Raw genomic sequence first — 19,181 nt, 5'->3', positions numbered from 1 at the left:
TAATGTAGAACACGGTACATATATGGATTTTTCCAAGCAATCTGGTATCGCAAGTGTATCATGTAGACTTGCTATGGTTTACAGCAGCTGTCCTTTCTCATGTGGCTTGTGTCTTTGTCTCCAAAGACCAAGGAGAGACTTGGAAGGAACAGTGCAATTATAGAACAACAGAAAAAATGGTCCAGCCTGAACATTTTAAACAAAATAGAGGGAAAGGGGTGGAAGGCCAGATATTAAGCACGTGCCACCGTCAACCTATTAAGGTCTGGCAAGGCCTCAATGAATATAGACTTGGTGTTGGATGCTCAGAATCACTCTGAGAGTCTTGCTTATTGTCCAAGGTGAGGGTAACCTCACATTAGAAAGTGAGGGGGGCTGGTTCTGTGGAATGCTTAGAAGCCCAGGCATTGTCCAGGTGGCTTCTGTTGAAAAATGGAACTTCTTCAAACTGTAAAAAGTTCTTCTCTTTTCCACCTGAAGATTCTCAGATAAGGTAGTAAAAGCTAAAGCCTTTTCCACCTAATGATCATGAAGCCCTCTCTACCCCAAGAATTTACAAGGCTTCCCTGGGATTGTTTTTCCTGTCTTCCTGCTGTTGTTAATCAGCATTTTCAGGAAGCTACTCTATTAGCGGGAGGGACTACATTTCAGAGGAATGACCTGGATGGCCCAGCCTGGGTTGCCAGGCACAGGACTGCTTTCCAGAGTGCCTCCTGCTGCTCCCTTCCTCTCTTAGCATCTCTGTTTTGGGTCCATGTGACCATGGGACACACAGGAGTCCTGACATTTCCCCAGGCCCAAAGTGCCAGCTGGTGTTAATGTGTTAGCTCTCATGGCAGCAGACTACCGGCTTCCTGTTGCTAAGGCTGAGTTTAACCTAAAGTTACCCCTAGGGAGGGCAGGAGGGCAGGGCGAGTTACTGGGATATGAGTCAACCATTGTGGCTTCTTGTACTTCTTTTTTACTCTTAAAGATGTAGGAACAGGACATAAATAGGGTGGTGAATAAATCCCAAGAGACTGAATCACAGCCAAAAAAACTCTCAAACACAGGGCAATCAGATTCACTTCACTTTTATTAGGAACAAACACAATCTCAGATCAGTACAACTAGCTTCAGAGTTGATATTAATAGAAATTATTCCAAAATTATTCTCAGGTCACAAATAACTACTATCCCACATAAAAAGGGAAAAATCCCACCCAATCAAGGAAAAGGTATCCTGTGTATGTTTCCATGGCAACGAGTTTATGCATTCTCAGATTTTTGTCTGGCTAGTTATCCACCACTTATCTAATGGGTTTATTCAATCTCTCAGAGAGAACCATATAGATCCATGATAGCATCCAGGACACGTGGTTCATGGTGGACACAGTTCACGGTGGATACTGCTACTATAAAAATACTCAGGACTTAAGAGAATTCCTTTGCTGAAGGATCCCAAAATGCTTTATAAAAAGCATTAGTCACGCCTCAAAACTGCCCTTTGAGGTAGGTCAGTATTATTATCTCATTTTAACAGAAGGAAAACCGAGGCACATTATAGTTAAATGACTTGCCCAGGGTCACACAGCAAGTCTGTGGCACAGTGGTAGGAGAGGCCCTGGCCTTAACCACCCGTGTAACCTTGACATCGTGCTTTCTTTAACTTTTCACGCTGACCCATTTGAGCTACACTTACAGAGAATACACTCAGGATACTAGCTAACTAGGAGAAAAAGTTTCCATTTTAAATGCTACAACCATCTTTTAATATTAAAAAAAAATTATAAGTCAAATACATTCAAATTCCTTCCACCCTCCATCATATGTGGGCAATTAATAAAAACAGCCCTAAGGAAAGTTTCCAAAACAAAGTCCAGAAGGGAATCCTGCAAACAGCTATACTGATAATTCTCCAGCCAGGCCCCCTTTTCTACTAGCCACTTCTGCAGGCTCTCAGGTGCAAAAGAACTCCACAGAGGGAGCAGGGAGGAAGCAGAGCAGGCTCAGATGCAACACTGATTAAAAAAGATGTAAGGCACCCAGATAAGTTGTCAGCACGCCCACAAAGCAAGGCCTGTTAGAAACTGGACCCCATCCAGTCTGTGTAGGGTCATGGTATAGATCAGGTCCATCGAACACAATTAGAATAGAAAGATAAAAGTTGGTTTTGATCATCAGGTGTAAAGCAGGCCTCTGATGACCTGTGGAATTAAAACTACCCCACAGGCATTTCCAAGGGGTAGGTACTTGGGTCAGTGGATCTAAACTACAGTGATCTTCCATTAGATTTTTTTTCTACTGAGAGGAACAGCTCAAAAGACAAGGTTGCCTTTAGTCCAGCCCAACCCCTGTGGCCTCCATCTATTCAATTAATACAGAAAGAAATGCTCTCCTCCCTTCCATCCTTGGGGCTCAACAGTGGACAGAGCATTTGGTACTGTACATTTCCAATCTTAACAGAGTAAAGCCAGGCTTCTGCATTGACGACTGAGGTTACAGGGACAGGAGTGGCCCAAGGTTCTCAGACACTGATGTTTCTTCAGAACTCCTCTATACTATTGTCTGCCCTAGGCTGTGTTGTAGGGAATGCTGGTTAGTTTGCTGAACAGAGACACTGTTCAACAAAGTTCATGGCGTCTCACATCCCAAGTCTCGGCCAAAGCTTTGCTGTATACCCTGGCTCCAGGGGCCGGGGCCTCCTTTGGAGTGAGGCACTTTGGAACTTGCCTTTGCTTCTTGTGCTTCCCAGTGAAGACTTGGCTCCTCCTACTTCTGCAAGCCTTGCACTGTCAGCTGGGAGCACTGACTCAGGCTGGGCAGGCTTACTGAGTAAGCAGGAGGCATCCAGCATCCTCTCTGGTTCTGACCAGACACTGGAGACTAAAAACAAACGCTCTTTTGCTCCATGGCTGGCTCACTGGCACAACATGAGCATGTGGCTTGGCTGTGCCTCACGAGAGAGAATGCCTGTGCCCAGGATGTCTCCAGCGGGGTTTGCTAGCCTTGTCTTGAGTCATCAGTGTGGTGGGGAAGCACAAGGGTGTAGGTGGAGACTCTGGAGGCCAAGTGAAAGTGGCAGCTCGTTCAACTTTATAAAGAGAAACAGTGGTTCAGCTACCCTGAGCATACTGTCTGTAGGAGAGGGAGCTGCCTGGACCACAGTAGCCATCACTGCCTCTGAATACACACAAAGGAGGCTTGCCTATCCAGAGAAAGAAGAAAACATTGGGGAGGAGATAGAACTGGCAGGAGAAAATGGACAGACAGGGCAGAGCCAGGAATCCATAGTCAGGGTAGTTAAGAGATTCCTACCCCACCCCCCAAGCAGTCCTATACTTTAGGCTAGAAGTTAACAGAGAAGGAAGAGTGAAAGGGTTCAACACTGTGGGGAGAAGCCTTCTAGTTCTTTCTCAGTCCAAGGAGAAATTGAAATTAATGAAATGAACCCAACATCTAACTTGTTTGTATAACCAGCTTCCATATTAGGACACCCAATAACTTACTCAGTAACCTTCCAAATCCCCCAGCAATGTGTTCTCAGAGCCCTTCTTTTGTAATGTTCCCTCTTAGGAACTGCCTACAGACCCTGCCCCTCAACCTCTCCATCTCCTGTCCAGCAGCGAGAGGAAAGGAGACAACCCGCCTAATTCTTCCTCTTCTTCAAGCCCCACTCTCCTTCAGAGGGAGATACTCTAAAAGGATTATTTTAATATTCCAAGCAAAGTACCCATGGACATACAGCTCTATGTTTGACCCAACTCCACCTCCGAAAATCCTTTCTTTTTTGGGAGGCAGCTGTGCTCACCACTGTACCACCAACACATCTTTTTTGGATGTCTCAAAATGCTGAAGCCACCTTATTACTATGAGGGGAGCTGACCAATATACCAAAGATGGCACAGCAGAAAGATGAAAGAATTTTGACGATTCCATGAGCTGCTGGAATCACCAATTCTGGAAACAACCAACCCTCAAGATTTCTTGTTATCTGGAATAAGAAATCTTCCTGTCCTGAAAGAAAGAAAAAAAATCCTTCCCCGGCAGAGACCACTTTTACCATAAACTAAATGCTTCTTCTTTATCCTCAGCCTAAAGTAGATTGGGACATTGAGATTTGCTTTTGAGTTCTAGCATTGCCAAGCTCCACGGCCATTCCCCAGTCAGAGTCAGGAGAGAAAGGAAGCATGCTGGGTGGTGGGCAGGCAGCTGGGTGTCAGATCACAGCAGGAGCTCCCTGCCTTGTTTCCCACTTCAACTCATCCTTACTTATCAATCATATCATGCATGCTAACTCTCTCCCCTGACAATTTACCTGCTTTCAAAGCTTTGTGCCAATAAAGTTATTTTTCCATTTCATATAGCAAAAGCCTAAGCTGAAGCTAACTGGGGGCCTTCCCAGAAGATTTTGTCATATCTCTAGCTTGAGCCACCCACCTTAAAGCTCAGGACAGCTCAAGGAAAGGGTTATCTGGGGCAAAGACCACTAGTTTTGGACCCTAGAAAGGTTGTCTAGGCTTTGGAAGCTGGAAACCCACCAATGACTGACCAGCTGCTTGCCTGGGGGGCATTGAGGGGGAAGAGAAAGGAAGGTGATAGGAACAAAACAAAGGGAAGGATAATGGGACTAGAAGAGAAAGAAGAAAAGAAAAGAAATAAGAACATGAGCTTAGCATCATAAAGGCAGAGTTGTTGGCTTTCAATTTTAAAAGAAAATTTAAAAGAATACTGTACTGGAATGGGTTAACGTCATCATCTTTAGCATCCTGGTAGCATTATTCAGTAGTTAATAAACAGAACATTAAACCTCTGCCCAGCTGGCTTTTGGAAAAGGAAACCGAGGGACCCCAAATTCAGCCACTCTTGTAGCTTTCATCTCCAGTTCTTTTAATCCTGGCCAAGACGGCAGCCTTGGATACTTTCTTTCGGTCATAAGCCAGACCGATGGCAGCCATGCAATCGATGAAGAATGTGGTAAAGTTGATGTGCCAGCGGTATTCACTGGCAGAGTAGTCATAGGGAAAGGAGTGGTGGTAGTTGTGGAAGCCCTCACCTGGAACAAAGCAGAGAAGAGTTATGGGGCTACGCTGGATTGCTGGCTTCTTGATCTTGGCACTCCGGTTCCCTGGCGGAGTACCTCAAACGTAGTAGAAACCTGCCGCTGTTGAATGAATGAATGGACGAATCCAGTCTTTTAAACTCTGAACCCAACAGATTCCCTCAGAGGCATCTTAAGAAATGACTGGGGAGACCCTGGTCACCATGGCTCTCTGGGAGCCTTTGTGGGAGGAGGACGGGCAGTTTCTGAGAGGATAAGGTGATTTGAGAGAAACTTCTATCACTGGGAGTGGATTTTAGACTGGAAAATTCCAGAGCTTCCCTAAATATTGGTATGAGACCCTAAAGGCTCTGTGTGGATGTGCATGTGTTAGGGTGGGGAGAGGAGAGAGTCCAGAATGAAGAACCTTTGCTGTGTTTCTTACAAAGGTGAGCAAAGGAGTACACCTTTCCCCACTGCATGGGTACTCTCTCCAAGGGTGGAAGGTACCAACAGAATTGGGCAGCAACAGTCAAGTCAGAAGAAAGAAGGCCCAGCCCATGGGCCCAAGTTCCTCAGCCTCCACTGGTTCAGAGTAGACTGCTCTGGCTTCTAATTCTTTGAGCTCTGACCCTGGTGTGTGGGTGAAGCTGATAAAACAGAAGCTCTCTGAGGGAATAAGAATCAAAAGGCTTAGGTAGTCCCTCTAAGATTCTGAGATGAGCAGTTCACTTTGCTGGATAGAGGAAAATCAAAGAGATTCTGGATTCGGGATAATTTCTGTAATGCATCAAGCTGTGGAAACTCCACAGACAGAGAGTTCTCTAATCCGCGGCAGGATCTTCTTTCTGAACCTCATTCAACAATAACAATACCGACCCTTATGAGGCTGGGGTAAAGCTGGGTAAAGAAGAGCTAATAGGGACTTCCCTGGTGGCGCAGTGGTTAAGAATCCGCCTGCCAATGCACGGGACACGGGTTCAAGCCCTGGTCTGGGAAGATCCCACATGCCACGGAGCAACTAAGCCCGTGCATCACAACTACTGAGCCTGCGCTCTAGAGCCCCTGAGCCACAACCACTGAAGCCCGCGTGCCACAACTACTGAAGCCCAGGCACCTAGAGCCCGCGCTCCTCCGCAACAAGAGAAGCCACCACAATGAGAAGCCCACGCACTGCAACGAAGAGTAGCCCCCACTCGCCGCAACTAGAGAAAGCCCGCGCGCAGCGACAAAGACCCAACACAGCCAAAAATAAATTAAAAAAAAAAAAAAGAATAGCTAGTAAAAGAGTGTGCTGAGCCCTTGAAGATGAAAGAGCCCCAGTAGAGTAATAATGGCATTAATAACCAAAAAGGAAGGAAGTCCTGCGATGGGAAAGACACCATCCAGGGCATCACCTCAAGGTACGTCCTTTCTCTGACTATCCACAGTGCGGATCATCAGTTTATCCAGTGTGAAGTGAGTAGGAGGGTAGGAAAACCCCAAGGCTAAAGGTACTGATGGAGGATTACTAATTTCCATAAACGACTTTGCAGCTAGGCTCTGTATAAGCACTAGCCAGGCCCACACATCAGATTTAAACTGAATCAGACACACGCACGTTGCCAAGGGAGGAAAAGAAGAGGAGGAAGGTCAGTGGGCGAAAAAAGGACGAGACTTTGCAACTGGGGCAGCAAGATACAGCCCATGAGAGGCTCAAGGGGTGAGGCCAGCTTTAGCAGAGAGAAGATGAGCATGTGACTGCGGGGGAGGTAATTCAAGAAGAAAAAGATTAGAACGGCAGGGCAGCAGGCTACTGGAGAACAAAGGGTGAGGTGATAAGCGGGGAGAGCAGGTATGGAGGAATGATAAGAGACAAAGTAAGCTACTGGCAGCCACTTTGAATGGGTGGTCATAGAGGCTGGGGCTGGGGAAGACAGATCTGTTTGCAGGACAGGACCCATCTCATTCCAGAAACTTCCATAACGTTCATTAATTTTCTATGAAAATAGCCTGTATGATTGATTTCAAACATGGTTCAGAGTAAGAACGTGGACAACAGTACAAGGTGTCTGAAAGGAGGGGGAAGGTGCATGAAAGTTAAAAAGAGATGAAAAAATGTCTTTAGTGCAGATAGTAAAAAAAGATGGTCAGGGTTGAGAATATAAAGGAAGGTTTTAAAGAGAACAAAACGAAGGCTAGGCCATGGTGTACGTAAATGTGTGGAGCAGGGAGGTTGCCTCGATATGCTGAATGACCAACAGTACTGATGACTGGTGTGGAAGAGGCCATGGGGTCTGCTTAAGGAAATCTAATTCCAGGCCTTAGTCAAGGTCTATATTTAGTTGAAAAGAGTGACGGACAAAAAAAAAAAAAAATGGAGACAGATTGTAGAACCCTGTTGTCTTAGACTCTGGCTATTGGAACTGGAATGGTATGAATAAATTCTTGAATAATCAGCATTAGATCAGTGAGCAGGTACTTGTGATCAAACTAACTGCTTTACTGGGAGTTCCCTAAGCCACGTTGAGGGGAGGGAGTGCTCCCAGCACAGAAGAGGAGCAGAAGAGAGAAAAATAAAGGACAAGAGATGAGAATGGTAGGTGGTGATAAAGGGCCACCAACAGTCGCTTTGATGTCCTTCATACTGGCATCACCAAGCAATAAGGCATGAAATACACTTCAAGTATGGCCTCTCTGAAAATAGCAAGGTGACAGAAGAGAGCTTATTGAATTAAATGACAACTATTTGTTCTACATGTTGTACAGCACGTCTAAATATAAAACACTAGGCTTACAGCCACCCAGATCAGAGATGACTGGAACAAGGGCAACCCAAAGGGGATCATCATGCATAGCATTTGGGGATTGTGCTGGAACCTGGAATCAAAGGCATTGTTATTTTTCACCCTTTTCTCATTTATTTATTTAGTTTTGGCTGTGTTGGGTCTTCGTTGCTGTGTGTGGGCTTTCTCTAGTTGCGACGAGCAGGGGGCTACTCTTTGTTGCAGCGCACAGGCTTCTCATTGCAGTGGCTTCTCTTGTTGCGGAGCACGGCCTCTAGGTGCGTGGGCTCAGTAGTTGTGGCACACGTGCTTAGTTGCTCCGTGGCATGTGGGATCTTCCCCGACCAGGGCTCTAACCCGTGTCCTCTGCATTGGCAGGCGAGTTCTTAACCACTGCGCCACCAGGGAAGTCCCTCACCCTGTTCTCTTTACATAGGACTTGCTGCTTAATTCTCAAGGATTTTTAATACTGCCCCTTAGTTTTATAGTGTAAAGACAGAGAGGGGTCATAAAACAGGTGAATCTGGTTTTTCTGGCTCCTAGCCTAATACTCTAAGCTGCAGACCACTAGATGTGACTTACCTACAGCTCCCAGTGAAACCAGGAGATTCTCTCGGGGGTTAATGGTCTTGTCATAAGGGCGGTATCCATACAGGTGGGCAGCACTGTTCACCAGCCAGGTGGCATTGAGCACAACGGCATAACGCAAGAAGGTGGCGACTAACAGGCTGTGTGGAAAAGTTTCACCCCAGCAGTACCAGGGCACGAGTGTGGGCAGGATGAAGCACATCAACAGGACAGCGGGTTTGTAGTACCTACATTGAGAGATCACACGCCCGGTCAGTGGAGAGAGGACTCTGAGACCTACCTGATTTTCTATTCTTACACGGTTGGGCTGTCTCTTTCTTTCTACATTGTGAGCACAATGTGGCAGGAAACAGAGTAAGAGGGAGTGGGGTGGGAAATCTTCTGAGAATGTTGTGTTATTATCATACTTCTTAGATGAGGTAATGAGGGGTTAAATGACTTTTCTAGGGTCACACCACCAGGAACTGGTGGAGCAAGGATTGGAATGCTTTGTCTCCTGACTCTAAATCCATTGCTCTCTCACTACAGCATAATACCACTTTGGTAAAACAGGTGGGGTCCAAGTTACAGACTGAGTTCTCCTTCCCGGGTTTTTCCATTCTGCCTTTGGGCTTCCTTTCTCTTTGTCAATGCTCTTGGCAGAATCTATGTTTAGTATCTTGCCTCCATCTCCTGCTAGCCAGGAATCCTTCTCATCCTTCCTCTTCTTTTCCCTCAGAGAGGCACTCCAAATGTCCTAGATGCCTGCAGGTCTGTCCCTCTGGAGGCCCTGTCCCATTCTTCATTCTCCCAAATGTACAGCAGGCCATTGACATTCCAAGGGAGCTGGTTTCCTACACCCCTTCAGCAGTCAAGTCTGATCCTCTTGTATCATTAATAACCCCTGCTTCCAACTCCTCTCCACTCCTACCACCACTTCCCTGCACGGATCCCCACTACCTCCCCACCTGTGGCCCTGCTTCCCACCTCTTTAGCTCAAGGCCTTCTTTCACCTAACCCCAGAGTGACCTTTCTAAAGCACACCTCCAACCATGCCACATTCCGGCTCAAAAGACTTTTCATGGTTTCCTATTGCCTGGGTTAAAGTAAACCTCATCTGCTTTTAATACTCCACAACAATGGCATCGGTTTCCCTTTCTAGCCTTATTTCCTACCACACCCTGCACTTCAAAGGACTCTGTTGCTGGAACACACTTCAGCTCATTCTTTCTGTTTGCACTGTCCCCCCCTCCCCACCTGTGAAAATCTCTATCCATCAGTGGATTCCAAAGCTACTTTCTTCATAAGCCCTTCCCTGATGTTCCCCACTCTGCAACCTCCCTCCCCTGTGTGCCTCTCCTGGGTATGGAAAATATTTTGCCACGTATCATAGGTATTTGGACACTTGGCTTATCCCTCCACTCCCCAATAAGCTATGAACTCCTTGAAGGTAAGGACCATGACACATTCAGCTTTGTATCCATGACCGTCCTAGGTCAACAAACATTTGTTGAATTTAATTGGTTTAGATAGCTCAGAGAGAAAGAAACAACAACAGGCTATGGCTATGGGCCTGTGGGCTATTAACAATTAGGGTTTTAAATTATAATTTGGGATATGGAAACCCAGTAAATTTCTCAGTTCATGTTAACAAGTCCTAGGAGAAAAAAGTGGGTCACCAAGTGCCAGGTCCCCAGCTCCATCATCATGTCACTCACCTCCTCTGGAACACCAACAGCTTCTCAGCTTTTAGGTCAGATAAGTTTAGCAAACCACCCTTCTCTTTGACTTCTGGGTGTTTGCGCACAAGCAGCCAACCCACGTGAGAGAAGAAAAAGCCACGTCGGGAATTGTGGGGATCAGCATGTGTTTCTGAAAACTTGTGGTGGGCACGGTGATCTCGGGCCCATTCGTAAACGTCATTCTGGAGGAACAGAGAAGAGGAATGAAGGCCTGAGGAGAGACACCCTCTCAGGGGAGTTCCAATGGCTGGGGAGTCTGCACAATCTCTTCCTTCTTTTGCCCCACATGGACAACGTGGGGAGCCTTCAAGGCATTAAGTGTTATGGCAGAGATGATTATGTAACCGTGGGATATTGCCATGGAGAAGGGGATTAATTGGGTTTCCTTGTTTTTTCCTCTTACTCCAAGCTAAGCCTTGCACTACATGCTATCCTTTACCCACTGCTACTGCTTAATAACTGTGAGTTCCCTCTCTCCAATTCCCTTCATTCTATCTCTGCTATAAACTTCCTGCTTAAACAAACCTCAATACTTGACTTAGGCAGCCTGGTAGGCCAGCATAGGACCATAGCGTTGGACCTAAACCCTCAGTGACACAATTTCCCCATCTGTGAAATGGGGATAACAATAGCAGCTACCTCCTAAGATCGTTGTGAGGGTTTAATGAGGTAATCTATGACAAGTGCTTAGAATAGTGCCAGGCATATCGTTAGCACTATAAAAGTGTATGATCTTCTTACCTGAAAACAACAGAGTTCATGAATCTGTGAAACATTAACTTCAGCCCCATTGTGGTGGAATCCTAAGACATTAAAGTAGTGAATGTCTTGTTCAATGTCTGCCGGGGAAACCAGGGTCAGTTCCTGCCTTCAGTTCCTGCCTTATGCACTTATGAAGGACCACAATGGCCAGACTTTGTGATAACAGAGGATCAAAAATGACCCTATACACTGAGAGTATTTCCTTTTTATCTCCTACTTCCCTTTTCCAGTCACTCAGAAGTAAACTTATGTTCTATGGGCTTCAGGACTGAACTCGAACTTGACTATAAGGAGAAAGTGAAGTGGCTGTCCAGGTGCTGCTCCTCTCCAGGCACTGATCGCCTCCATTCTGCCCCCAGATCGTCAATAAAGAGTGAGGAAAAAAGAGCTGAGCACAGTTGGCTTCTCACCTGGAATGCCATCGTGTTGGCGATGATCAGGAAGAGGCGCAGGGGCAGCCGAGCTTTGTAACTTCGGTGACTCCACAGGCGATGGGCTCCTGCTGTGACGCCCAGGGCACTAATCAGATAGTAGAAAAACGCTGCCAGGAGAAGACAGGGCAGGGAGTCATTAATCTGGAAAAGCATTCACATGATGTTCTCCTCAGGTCAGAGTCTGTGTGTTCTTTAGCCTCCCAGTGAGGATCTGCTTTTTCCTGAACTCCAGGGATACCTTGATCTCTTAGGCTCCTTTGATTTTATCACTTGAAAAATACCATCACCTCTCATCCTCTCAACCTAGGAGGTGGAATAAGCTTAGGAGTCCCAGGAACTTCAGAAAGGCAGGACAGAGAAGAGGGCTCTCACCCCCCAGCCACTTGGCATTCTCACTCGTGAAGGACAGTTTCCCAGCTCGCATCTCCTCTGACCTTCTGCTAACCTTCTCCAAGGTTTGAAGGACCGCAGACTACTCCTGCAGCGCTTAAGACATATAAGCAAGGATAGTATTAAATTATTTAACAGACAGTATGGTCTGGGCACTGACCAATTCAAGGGTCCCTGGGTTCTGGGGGACATTAAGGGGGCTCAGAACTAGGGCTATTTACCAGCTGGTACGAAAGCACTGCAGTCTTTTTGCAGGTGGTGTGGCCATAGGAGGGGAAAATTCGCCCTGCATGTAAGTCATAGCTGCACAGCGTCTTAAGCTTCGCCAAGGATTTTATATTCTCCAATTCACTGGATACCCTGAATGGGGTTTAATATCCTCACTTTGCAGTTGAAGAAATAGAAGCTCAGAGAAGTTAAGTGTTTATCTATCGTCACATGGCAAGTAAGAAATGGAGCCAAGATTTGAAACTAGATTTTCTGTCAATAAGCAGTTTATGTTCGGAAGTCTGACACAAGGATGTGTACCATCCACCTCCCCAAGATAGGCACAAGGTTCCTGTGTCTCGCCTTTGCCATGTCCTTCTGCCAGCCCACACTCCCTCTGGCAAGGCTAATTCTAGATAATAGCGGCACGGACTCAAAGCTGTGGGTGGAGCACCCCAATGCTGTCCTGCCTCACCTTCCTGGAGGCCTGCAGGCTCCGGGGGTGCCAGACAGAGCCTCTAACTGGGAGGCGGGTTTCTTGGCATACCTACCTTCCTCTGTTCAGTAACTCTAGGAGGCAGGGGCTGAGGCCTTGGTAGAGCAGTGACTGTTGACAATGTTTCATTCCTAGGGAAGCAGCTAGAAACAATGGATCCTCAGTGGCCACTGAACTTAGTTGCAGTTGGAGACACCACACATTGTAACAAATTGTCCTGTGTTCTTCTTCAGCCATAGATACCAGTTTCCTAAACAAGCTCCTCCCACCCCACCCATCTTCCTCTACCCTATCGTATTCCTCCGACAGGACGGGGAGGAGAGCCATGGAGCTAGAGTCTGTCCCAGTGAGAGTTCTACCCACAGTCCCTCTGGGCTATATTAAGGCCCCCTATGATTTGCTGGTCTCCGGCCACGTGGTAATATCCTCCCAGATGCAGTATCTTGCCTGCACCTGCACCTGGATAAATGACAGTTGAGCCACAGCCCGCCAATCACTAAGGGTGAAGAAAAATGTCCTTGGGCACAAAAGAAGCACTCAGCTCAGAAGCAAGGAAGTTACTGGGGTTGTTTCATGCCACCGAAGACCCTGGCAAGTTGACTCAGAAAGCACATAAGATCCTTGCATTAACAAAGGAATTGGGAAAAGCACCCAAGCCCTCTGGGGCCTTTTTCTCTAAGGCTTATCTAATAGAAGGCCTTGCGCCAGTTGGAAATTCATTCTCTATTAAAGTCCAAATTGATGGTTAAGCAAAACCTCATAGCTTTAGTCCTAAGAAAGAGACTGGAGAAGTTTTGCCCCATGGCCTCTCAGTGTAGCCAGAGATATCTCTTCAGCCCTTCCCTCAGGGCTCTTCTGAGACAACGCTCAAAATTGCTCAGTCATGAGAAATGCTGGAATCACAACCATCTGCTAATTTAACACTGTACTTAGGGATAAAACAAGAAAAGGTGAAGCCAAGCTCCTGAACTCAGAAGGACCCTCTGACCCTCCCCCCAACCCCCTTTTATTCCTTAAGAGTTCTGATATCCCCCTACCAAATCGGTCATTCCGTCAGCTAAGCCATCCGCCACAGGGCCCAGGGACAGGAGTAAAAACATCACAACTTATCCAGTCTTCGTGTGACACACTTCTCTGTCCAAAGGCACAGCACACACCCACGGGCAGGGCACCAAAAAGGTAGCAGGCACAGCCCTGGTTTGGGGAGAGCATTCTGCACTGCACTAGCAGCTCAGGAAGACGAGTGAGCAGCAGCGGTCTGGCCAAACTCTGGACTTTATGAGAGACTTACAGGGAGACCTGAGGCTGGAAGGGGCTTGCAGGTGACTAAACACCTGGTGAAGACTCCTGTGTTGGGGAGAAGGGGTAGAAAGAGGGGTCCACAGTCTCCCTGGGGAATCCTCGTCCCTGCTCTTGATTCCTCACTCTAAACTGAAGTTCTGCTGGGTTCTCAGAAGGGCTAGAGAACAGACGTCCCCCTCCCCTCACAAATATAAGAGCCCTTCCTGGTCTGCAGATGAACAGATTTCATCTGCATGTGGCTGGCCCCAGCAATGACACACGTGTAACTTAAGGAGCACTACCTTTCTAATCTCAAAAAAAGTACTGTTGTCCCCAGTGTGTATCTGGAAAAACTGAGAGAGGGGATCTACCCAGTTGCATTTCTCTGTCTGTGGCACCAAGAGGATTCCCCAAGACAAAGCTCCGCGGACCTCTTTAGTCTAAAAGCACCTTTAGACTAAAGAGGTCCTGGAGGACTCGGCTGAGACCTGCCCACTGGCCCTACATAACTCCCCTCCAAGAGTGCAGCTGTCTGCAAGCGCCGCACACCCCGGACTGCTCTGGAAATCCTACAGTTGCTTCCTGGAGAAGGAGTTCTGGCCCACTCCCCTCAGAGAGTGGCAATGTGGGTCCCCTGGGTCTTTAGGCTTCCCTGCTCTCCCCTTCCGAAGTCAGACTTACGGTGGCAGAGGTGGAAATGCCCTCAGAGCGCATGTGTGTGTGCAGGGGGCAGGGCCCTGCTGTGTGCCCAAGCCCATGGATTCCTGAAAGAGCTGAGCTAAGGGCAGGGCAGGGATGCACTGGGGACTGTCTCCCTCACTGCAGCAGCCTGAATGCCAGGGCTGCCCAGGCTCAGGGGGCTGGAGCAGGATGAGTGGGGAATGGGACATGAAACACTTCTTTAACCTTATCTCATTCTAAGAACATTTTGTTGAGTGGCACGTGCAGTCCCCTGGAGACCTACATGGAGTCACAGAGCAGCAAATCTGTGTAACTTGGGTTACTCAGGAGACTTCTTCACCTGTCTATGTGACTAAGGCGCCTGACAGGGCCAAGGGTCAGGGCAAAATAATTTTGTGGATGACCACGCTCTGTTCCTCCCTCTTCTACTAACTCTTCCTGAGTAGCTTCTCTCGCTATCCCATGACTGTGCTCAGCATATACCTTCTAAGGCCACTAGTCTAGTCCCATGTCCCCATGCCTCCCAGGTAGGGACCTTGATTCCTTCGTGGCTGGCAGGGCTGGGACAAGCAGTCAACTAAAGACTTGAAGCAGAAAACCTCTTTCCGGGAAAGCTGACTCTGGCACAGTTCTGCTTCCTTCAGAACCTGCGGCCCATGGTCTCAGAGGTCCCTCCCCAACACCCAAATTAAAGGACGCCCAGAACTGACACTCCTGCATCCCCAACCCCCTAGGCTCTGTTCCCAGCCCACCCAGCCTCTCAGGACACCAAAGAGAAATGGCTAGGAAAACCTCGGCCTGGAAGGGCTGGAGTTTCTGCTCTATGTAAGATCCTACTTTATTAAGAGGGGAGAGAACCTGGGGTACTGGGTCAGGAGGACAGGGGGAACTCTTACCCCAGAGCAAGGTGTACATTTTGCAGGTGGGGATCCATGTGATCCCATACAGGGCTCCCAAGTGTAGCACAGACATGAGGATGATGTTTCTCCAGACATACTCAAGCTTGGGATTTGGGCCCTCCTTATCCTGGTAGCTTGGGTCATAGATGTCATCTCTTATTTCAGGGCGGATGTCTTCTTCCAAGTATAGGGGAGCCTTCTCCAGCTTGCCCCCTCCATTCTGCAGGAGCCTGGAGGGAGGCGCTGTGATGGTGGTGGTGGTTGTGTAGGAGCTAGATATCTGGAAGGGAAAGGAAGTGGAGGGTCAGGAGAGAGGAGAGGACACGTGGACGTAGTAGGGGCCACTTCACTCACTAATCAAGCTGGGAGAAGGGCGGGGTATAGGCACAGACCTGGCCCCAACACCCACGTTACCTGAGGGCAAGGTCTATCCCAGATGGAAGAGAGGGAAGTCCCTAGGAACGGTGCAGAGAGATTGGGGAGGGGGGTGAAACCTCAAGGTGAAAGGGAAATAGGAAAGAGGAGTAAAACACTCGCACCCCAACGAACACACAAAGGCAAACCCGCATGCCTACATACGTGAGAGTACCGGCACGACCAGATTTTTCTTTAAGCTTAAAAAACAAAAGTTGGGGACCTAAGTTCCCAAATTACAATCCCCATTCCCAACAAACTGAAGGCAGTACAACTCGCAAAAGATGGCTGTGTGCAGAGATCTCAACTCTCTTCCCCCACCGAGTCACTTAGAAGCCCGACCAGCGCCGGCGAACCCGCGGTCTGGGGGCCATTACTTGGAAGCTCACCTCCTCCTGCAGCAAGTGGGCCGGCATCTGGGCTCTCGGACGCTGGGATCACTTTCCCAGGGCTGAGACTGCGGAGCGGAGTTCGGGGCAGCCCGAACTGAGGGTAGGTTAGTTCCCGAGGCCGCTTTTGGCGCGGCGATCCGCGGCGCTGCGCTCGGAACCCTTTGCTGCACGGTGCGCGCTGGATCGGTGTCCGGAACCCGACCTGCTGTGCGTGGATCTCCCCAGGCTGGTGATTTAAAGGCTAAAGCTGGCAGTGGGTGACCGGGTCCCGTATTTCCTCAGACCCTTTTATTCGTTGCCAACAAGGGGCAAAGTAAGCAGAGTTGTCTCACCGTGGGAGATCCGCATGGGCGGGAGAGGGGAGGAGACGCAAAAATTGGATGCTGCAGACACACCGCGGCTTGGCCGCCGCAGCCCCTGCCTCTGGCCCTGCCCCTGGGGAAATTCTAATGGGCTTCTGTAGACTCTGGCGCGTCATTGGCCGAAGGGAATTTGGTGCCACCTCGTCCTGCCGTTGCCATTGGCTCGGCGCAATCTGCTGTTTCCTCTGCCGCGAGCTCCTCACTCCCCCTCCCCTCCCTTTCTCCTTCTAGGCTTCTCTTCCACCGGCCGCTGGGCCTCTGCCCGGCACCCCGCCGCCTAGGAGGCGCTCAGAAGGGTCCTCTCTGGAAGAGGGAGAGGACCCGATCGGGGAACTGGGGAACGGGGGGTGGGTGCCAGCCCAGCACTGGCCCCGGGCACTTCGCGAATGGATGGGCACTGGGGAAGTTTCCCGGGGAGGAGTGGGGAAGCCACACGGGCGACCACTACACACAACTGCACCCCCGCCTTCCCGCTCGCCGAGACGCGTAGGAGGGGAGACTTGCTTTCAAGCCCGGGGTCGCGGGCCACGGGCCCAGCGAAGCCCCGCCTCTCTCCGTGGCGAGCGCGGAGGCGGTGGGGTGGGGGGGTCGGTCCACGGCGGAACAATGGTTCTGCCCCGCCTACCAGCGGCGCGGCGCTAACCCCGGACTGCTGAACTCGCGGGTCCCCAGCCTCGCGCACGCATAGATGCACTGATGTGTAAACCTGCACGTGCGCACGATGTTGAGCCACTGGGCACGCCCAGCAGGGGACGTTCACCGCCAGGCACCAGTGAGCTGTCCCATCCCTGTGCCCACGCCTCCAGAACGTGTGCGGGATGTTTTGGAGATTCTTAAGATTGTCGGGTTGTAGTTTTGGAATTGCCTTCATGGGGAAAGGCAGGAAGCACCAGACATGTGCTTTCACTCAGAAGCAAGAGAAAGTACTTGTAAGTGGAACAAGAATAGCTAACGTGTAGTGAATTATTACTGCAAGACAATCCACAAGAATCATTTCATTTAATCCTTACTTGTGACCCTGTGAGGGGGGTAGTCCTTTATTCCCTTTTAAGGATGAGAAAACTGAGCTATGGAGCGATTAAATAACTTGTCTATGGTCACAGCAGCCAGTAAGTGATGGAGCTAGGAGTTGAGCCCAGAAATGTAATGATGGAGCCCAAGGTCGTAATCCCTGCTTAGAATCCTTGGTCCCTGAGATGTTCTGACTTCATTTGTCCCTCATGGCCCTGTCTTTTCTGGGCCTGTGGGAGCCTTACCATGCGAGTAAGCTGGGAACCAGGCAGGCTGTGCATTCTCCCAGTCTTTGCCACACCCCTGCCTCCCCAAATACTATCCCAGGATCCTTCCTCTGGGAAGAGGAGAAAGTGAGGAGTTTTGTGCCAACCACTAACTTCTCAGGAAGAGAGGCACCCAGGTGCCTGGGAGGAGGGCTAAGGAGCTCCCTAGTGGGCCACTGGTCTTGGGGTCAGGCCAGCTCCCTGGCCCGTCACCATCCACCTCTATTCCACTCCTGGCTCCCTGTCTAGTACAAAAGTTTTGAATGAGATTAGATGTCTTCAGTTATGGACAGCTATCTCGTCACAGCTCCGAAGCCCTCAGCAGGTGTGTGGGAGAGAAGTCTATGCACATGCTGCTCCTCTCCAGGCTCTCCCTGCAATGTCCAGTTTGCTTAATTCCTCTGCCGTCTACAGGGTTATTCTTCAAGGGAGAAGATTCAGGGTTTCTTTGGGGGTGTACCCTCGATTGTGGCCAAAGGTGGCTCTACCATTGAGACCAGCTTTCTTTCTCTTTAACTGCCTGTTTCCTCCAGACCCTGGACTTCAGCAGAGAACAAGCTGAAAAGTCAGAGTTCCCTGGAAACTGCCATCCTCCTCACTTAGACTCAGGTAGGTATTACTGCTGTTATCACTTAATGCTGGTATTATTATGTAAGCCAGGTGGTAGGTCATTCATTTTTCTGCCAGAGAAAGGAAGGGGAGGTCTGCCAAGACAAAAATGGAGAACAGGAATATTTTATTCCTCTCTGAAGACAAGATGCTACCCTTGTCCCAAAGAGGGGAACCTTTGGGAGCCTAGGGAAGGTCCGGATAAGGAGAGAGTTTGGGAGAGCCCATCTCACTCTTGATAACTATGCTAGAAAGGTGAATGGTTCCCTAGCTTGGGCTTCCTCCCTGAAGTTCATCTGGGGCATATCACATGGCTATGAGTGTGTCACCCATTACTTTAAAACCCTCAGTAGCTTGCCGCAGCCCATGAAACAAGGCTGTGTGGTAGGAGTAATATTATGGGGAAAGCATGAGCTTTAACTTTTTTATTTTACATTTTTTGGCCGCGCCACATGGCATGTGGGATCTTAGTTCCTTGACCAGGGATTGAATCCGCACCCCCTGCACTGGAAACTCAGAGTCTTAACCACTGGACCACCAGGGAAGTCCCAGCATGCCTTTGATATCAAGAAGTATTAAGTCAATGGCAAATTAGAAGTTATAAATAAGTATGTGATTAATATCCATATCCAGTTGCATTTATACATTGATTAAGATGATAGATATTTTAGCATATAATAAGAAAGTATAAAGTATGCTTGGGAGATGGAAATTGGACCTATAAATCTTGCCCTACGAAAAGGGGCACAGGGTACCATGGCAGTTTCTGAAACTTTGTTTTGATTCTTCAACTCAAGAGATGAAGAAGAAACAGACCCTGTTTAGCTCTCTTAGGTAAATAAGATGTCATTAGCAAGAAGTCACAGATAACAGTCTCTCTCTT

At 48.7% G+C, this 19,181-nt stretch overlaps 1 protein-coding gene and 1 long non-coding RNA gene across 2 annotated transcripts in view; one reads left to right on the top strand and one right to left on the bottom strand.

Annotated features, from left to right (window-relative positions):
- Positions 1–1,057: 1,057 nt before the first annotated feature.
- On the bottom strand, positions 1,058–16,483 carry SCD (stearoyl-CoA desaturase). Its single transcript, XM_060125422.1, has 6 exons — positions 16,048–16,483; positions 15,242–15,524; positions 11,267–11,397; positions 10,071–10,276; positions 8,368–8,600; positions 1,058–5,035 (listed from the first exon to the last, which is right to left on the bottom strand). The coding sequence occupies exons 1-6, from the start codon at positions 16,072–16,074 to the stop codon at positions 4,836–4,838; spliced, it is 1,080 nt and encodes a 359-aa protein (XP_059981405.1). The 5' UTR covers positions 16,075–16,483; the 3' UTR covers positions 1,058–4,835.
- The window catches only part of LOC132506765 (uncharacterized), a 20,390-nt gene continuing 16,948 nt past the window's right edge, over positions 15,740–19,181 (top strand). Inside the window, exons 1-2 of the long non-coding RNA XR_009535954.1 lie at positions 15,740–17,341; positions 18,223–18,298. This is a non-coding gene — a long non-coding RNA (uncharacterized LOC132506765). The remainder of the gene's footprint in view (positions 17,342–18,222; positions 18,299–19,181) is intronic.

The sequence above is a fragment of the Lagenorhynchus albirostris genome, chromosome 16, assembly GCF_949774975.1.
Source record: "Lagenorhynchus albirostris chromosome 16, mLagAlb1.1, whole genome shotgun sequence".
In the NCBI taxonomy this organism is placed as follows: Eukaryota; Metazoa; Chordata; class Mammalia; order Artiodactyla; family Delphinidae; genus Lagenorhynchus; species Lagenorhynchus albirostris.
The sequence above is the reverse complement of the archived record's forward strand: the minus strand, read 5'-3'. Positions and strand labels throughout refer to the sequence as shown.

Bases quoted from the DNA above. Each gene is read 5' to 3' on its own strand.
- SCD (XM_060125422.1), bottom strand. From the start codon at position 16,074: ATGCCGGCCCACTTGCTGCAGGAGGAG. The intron at 10,277-11,266 runs GTGAGAAGCCAA...CTGTTCCTCCAG, and splicing joins CCAACACGATGGCATTCCAG to AATGACGTTTACGAATGGGC. The intron at 5,036-8,367 runs GTAAGTCACATC...GCTTTGTTCCAG, and splicing joins GGTTTCACTGGGAGCTGTAG to GTGAGGGCTTCCACAACTAC.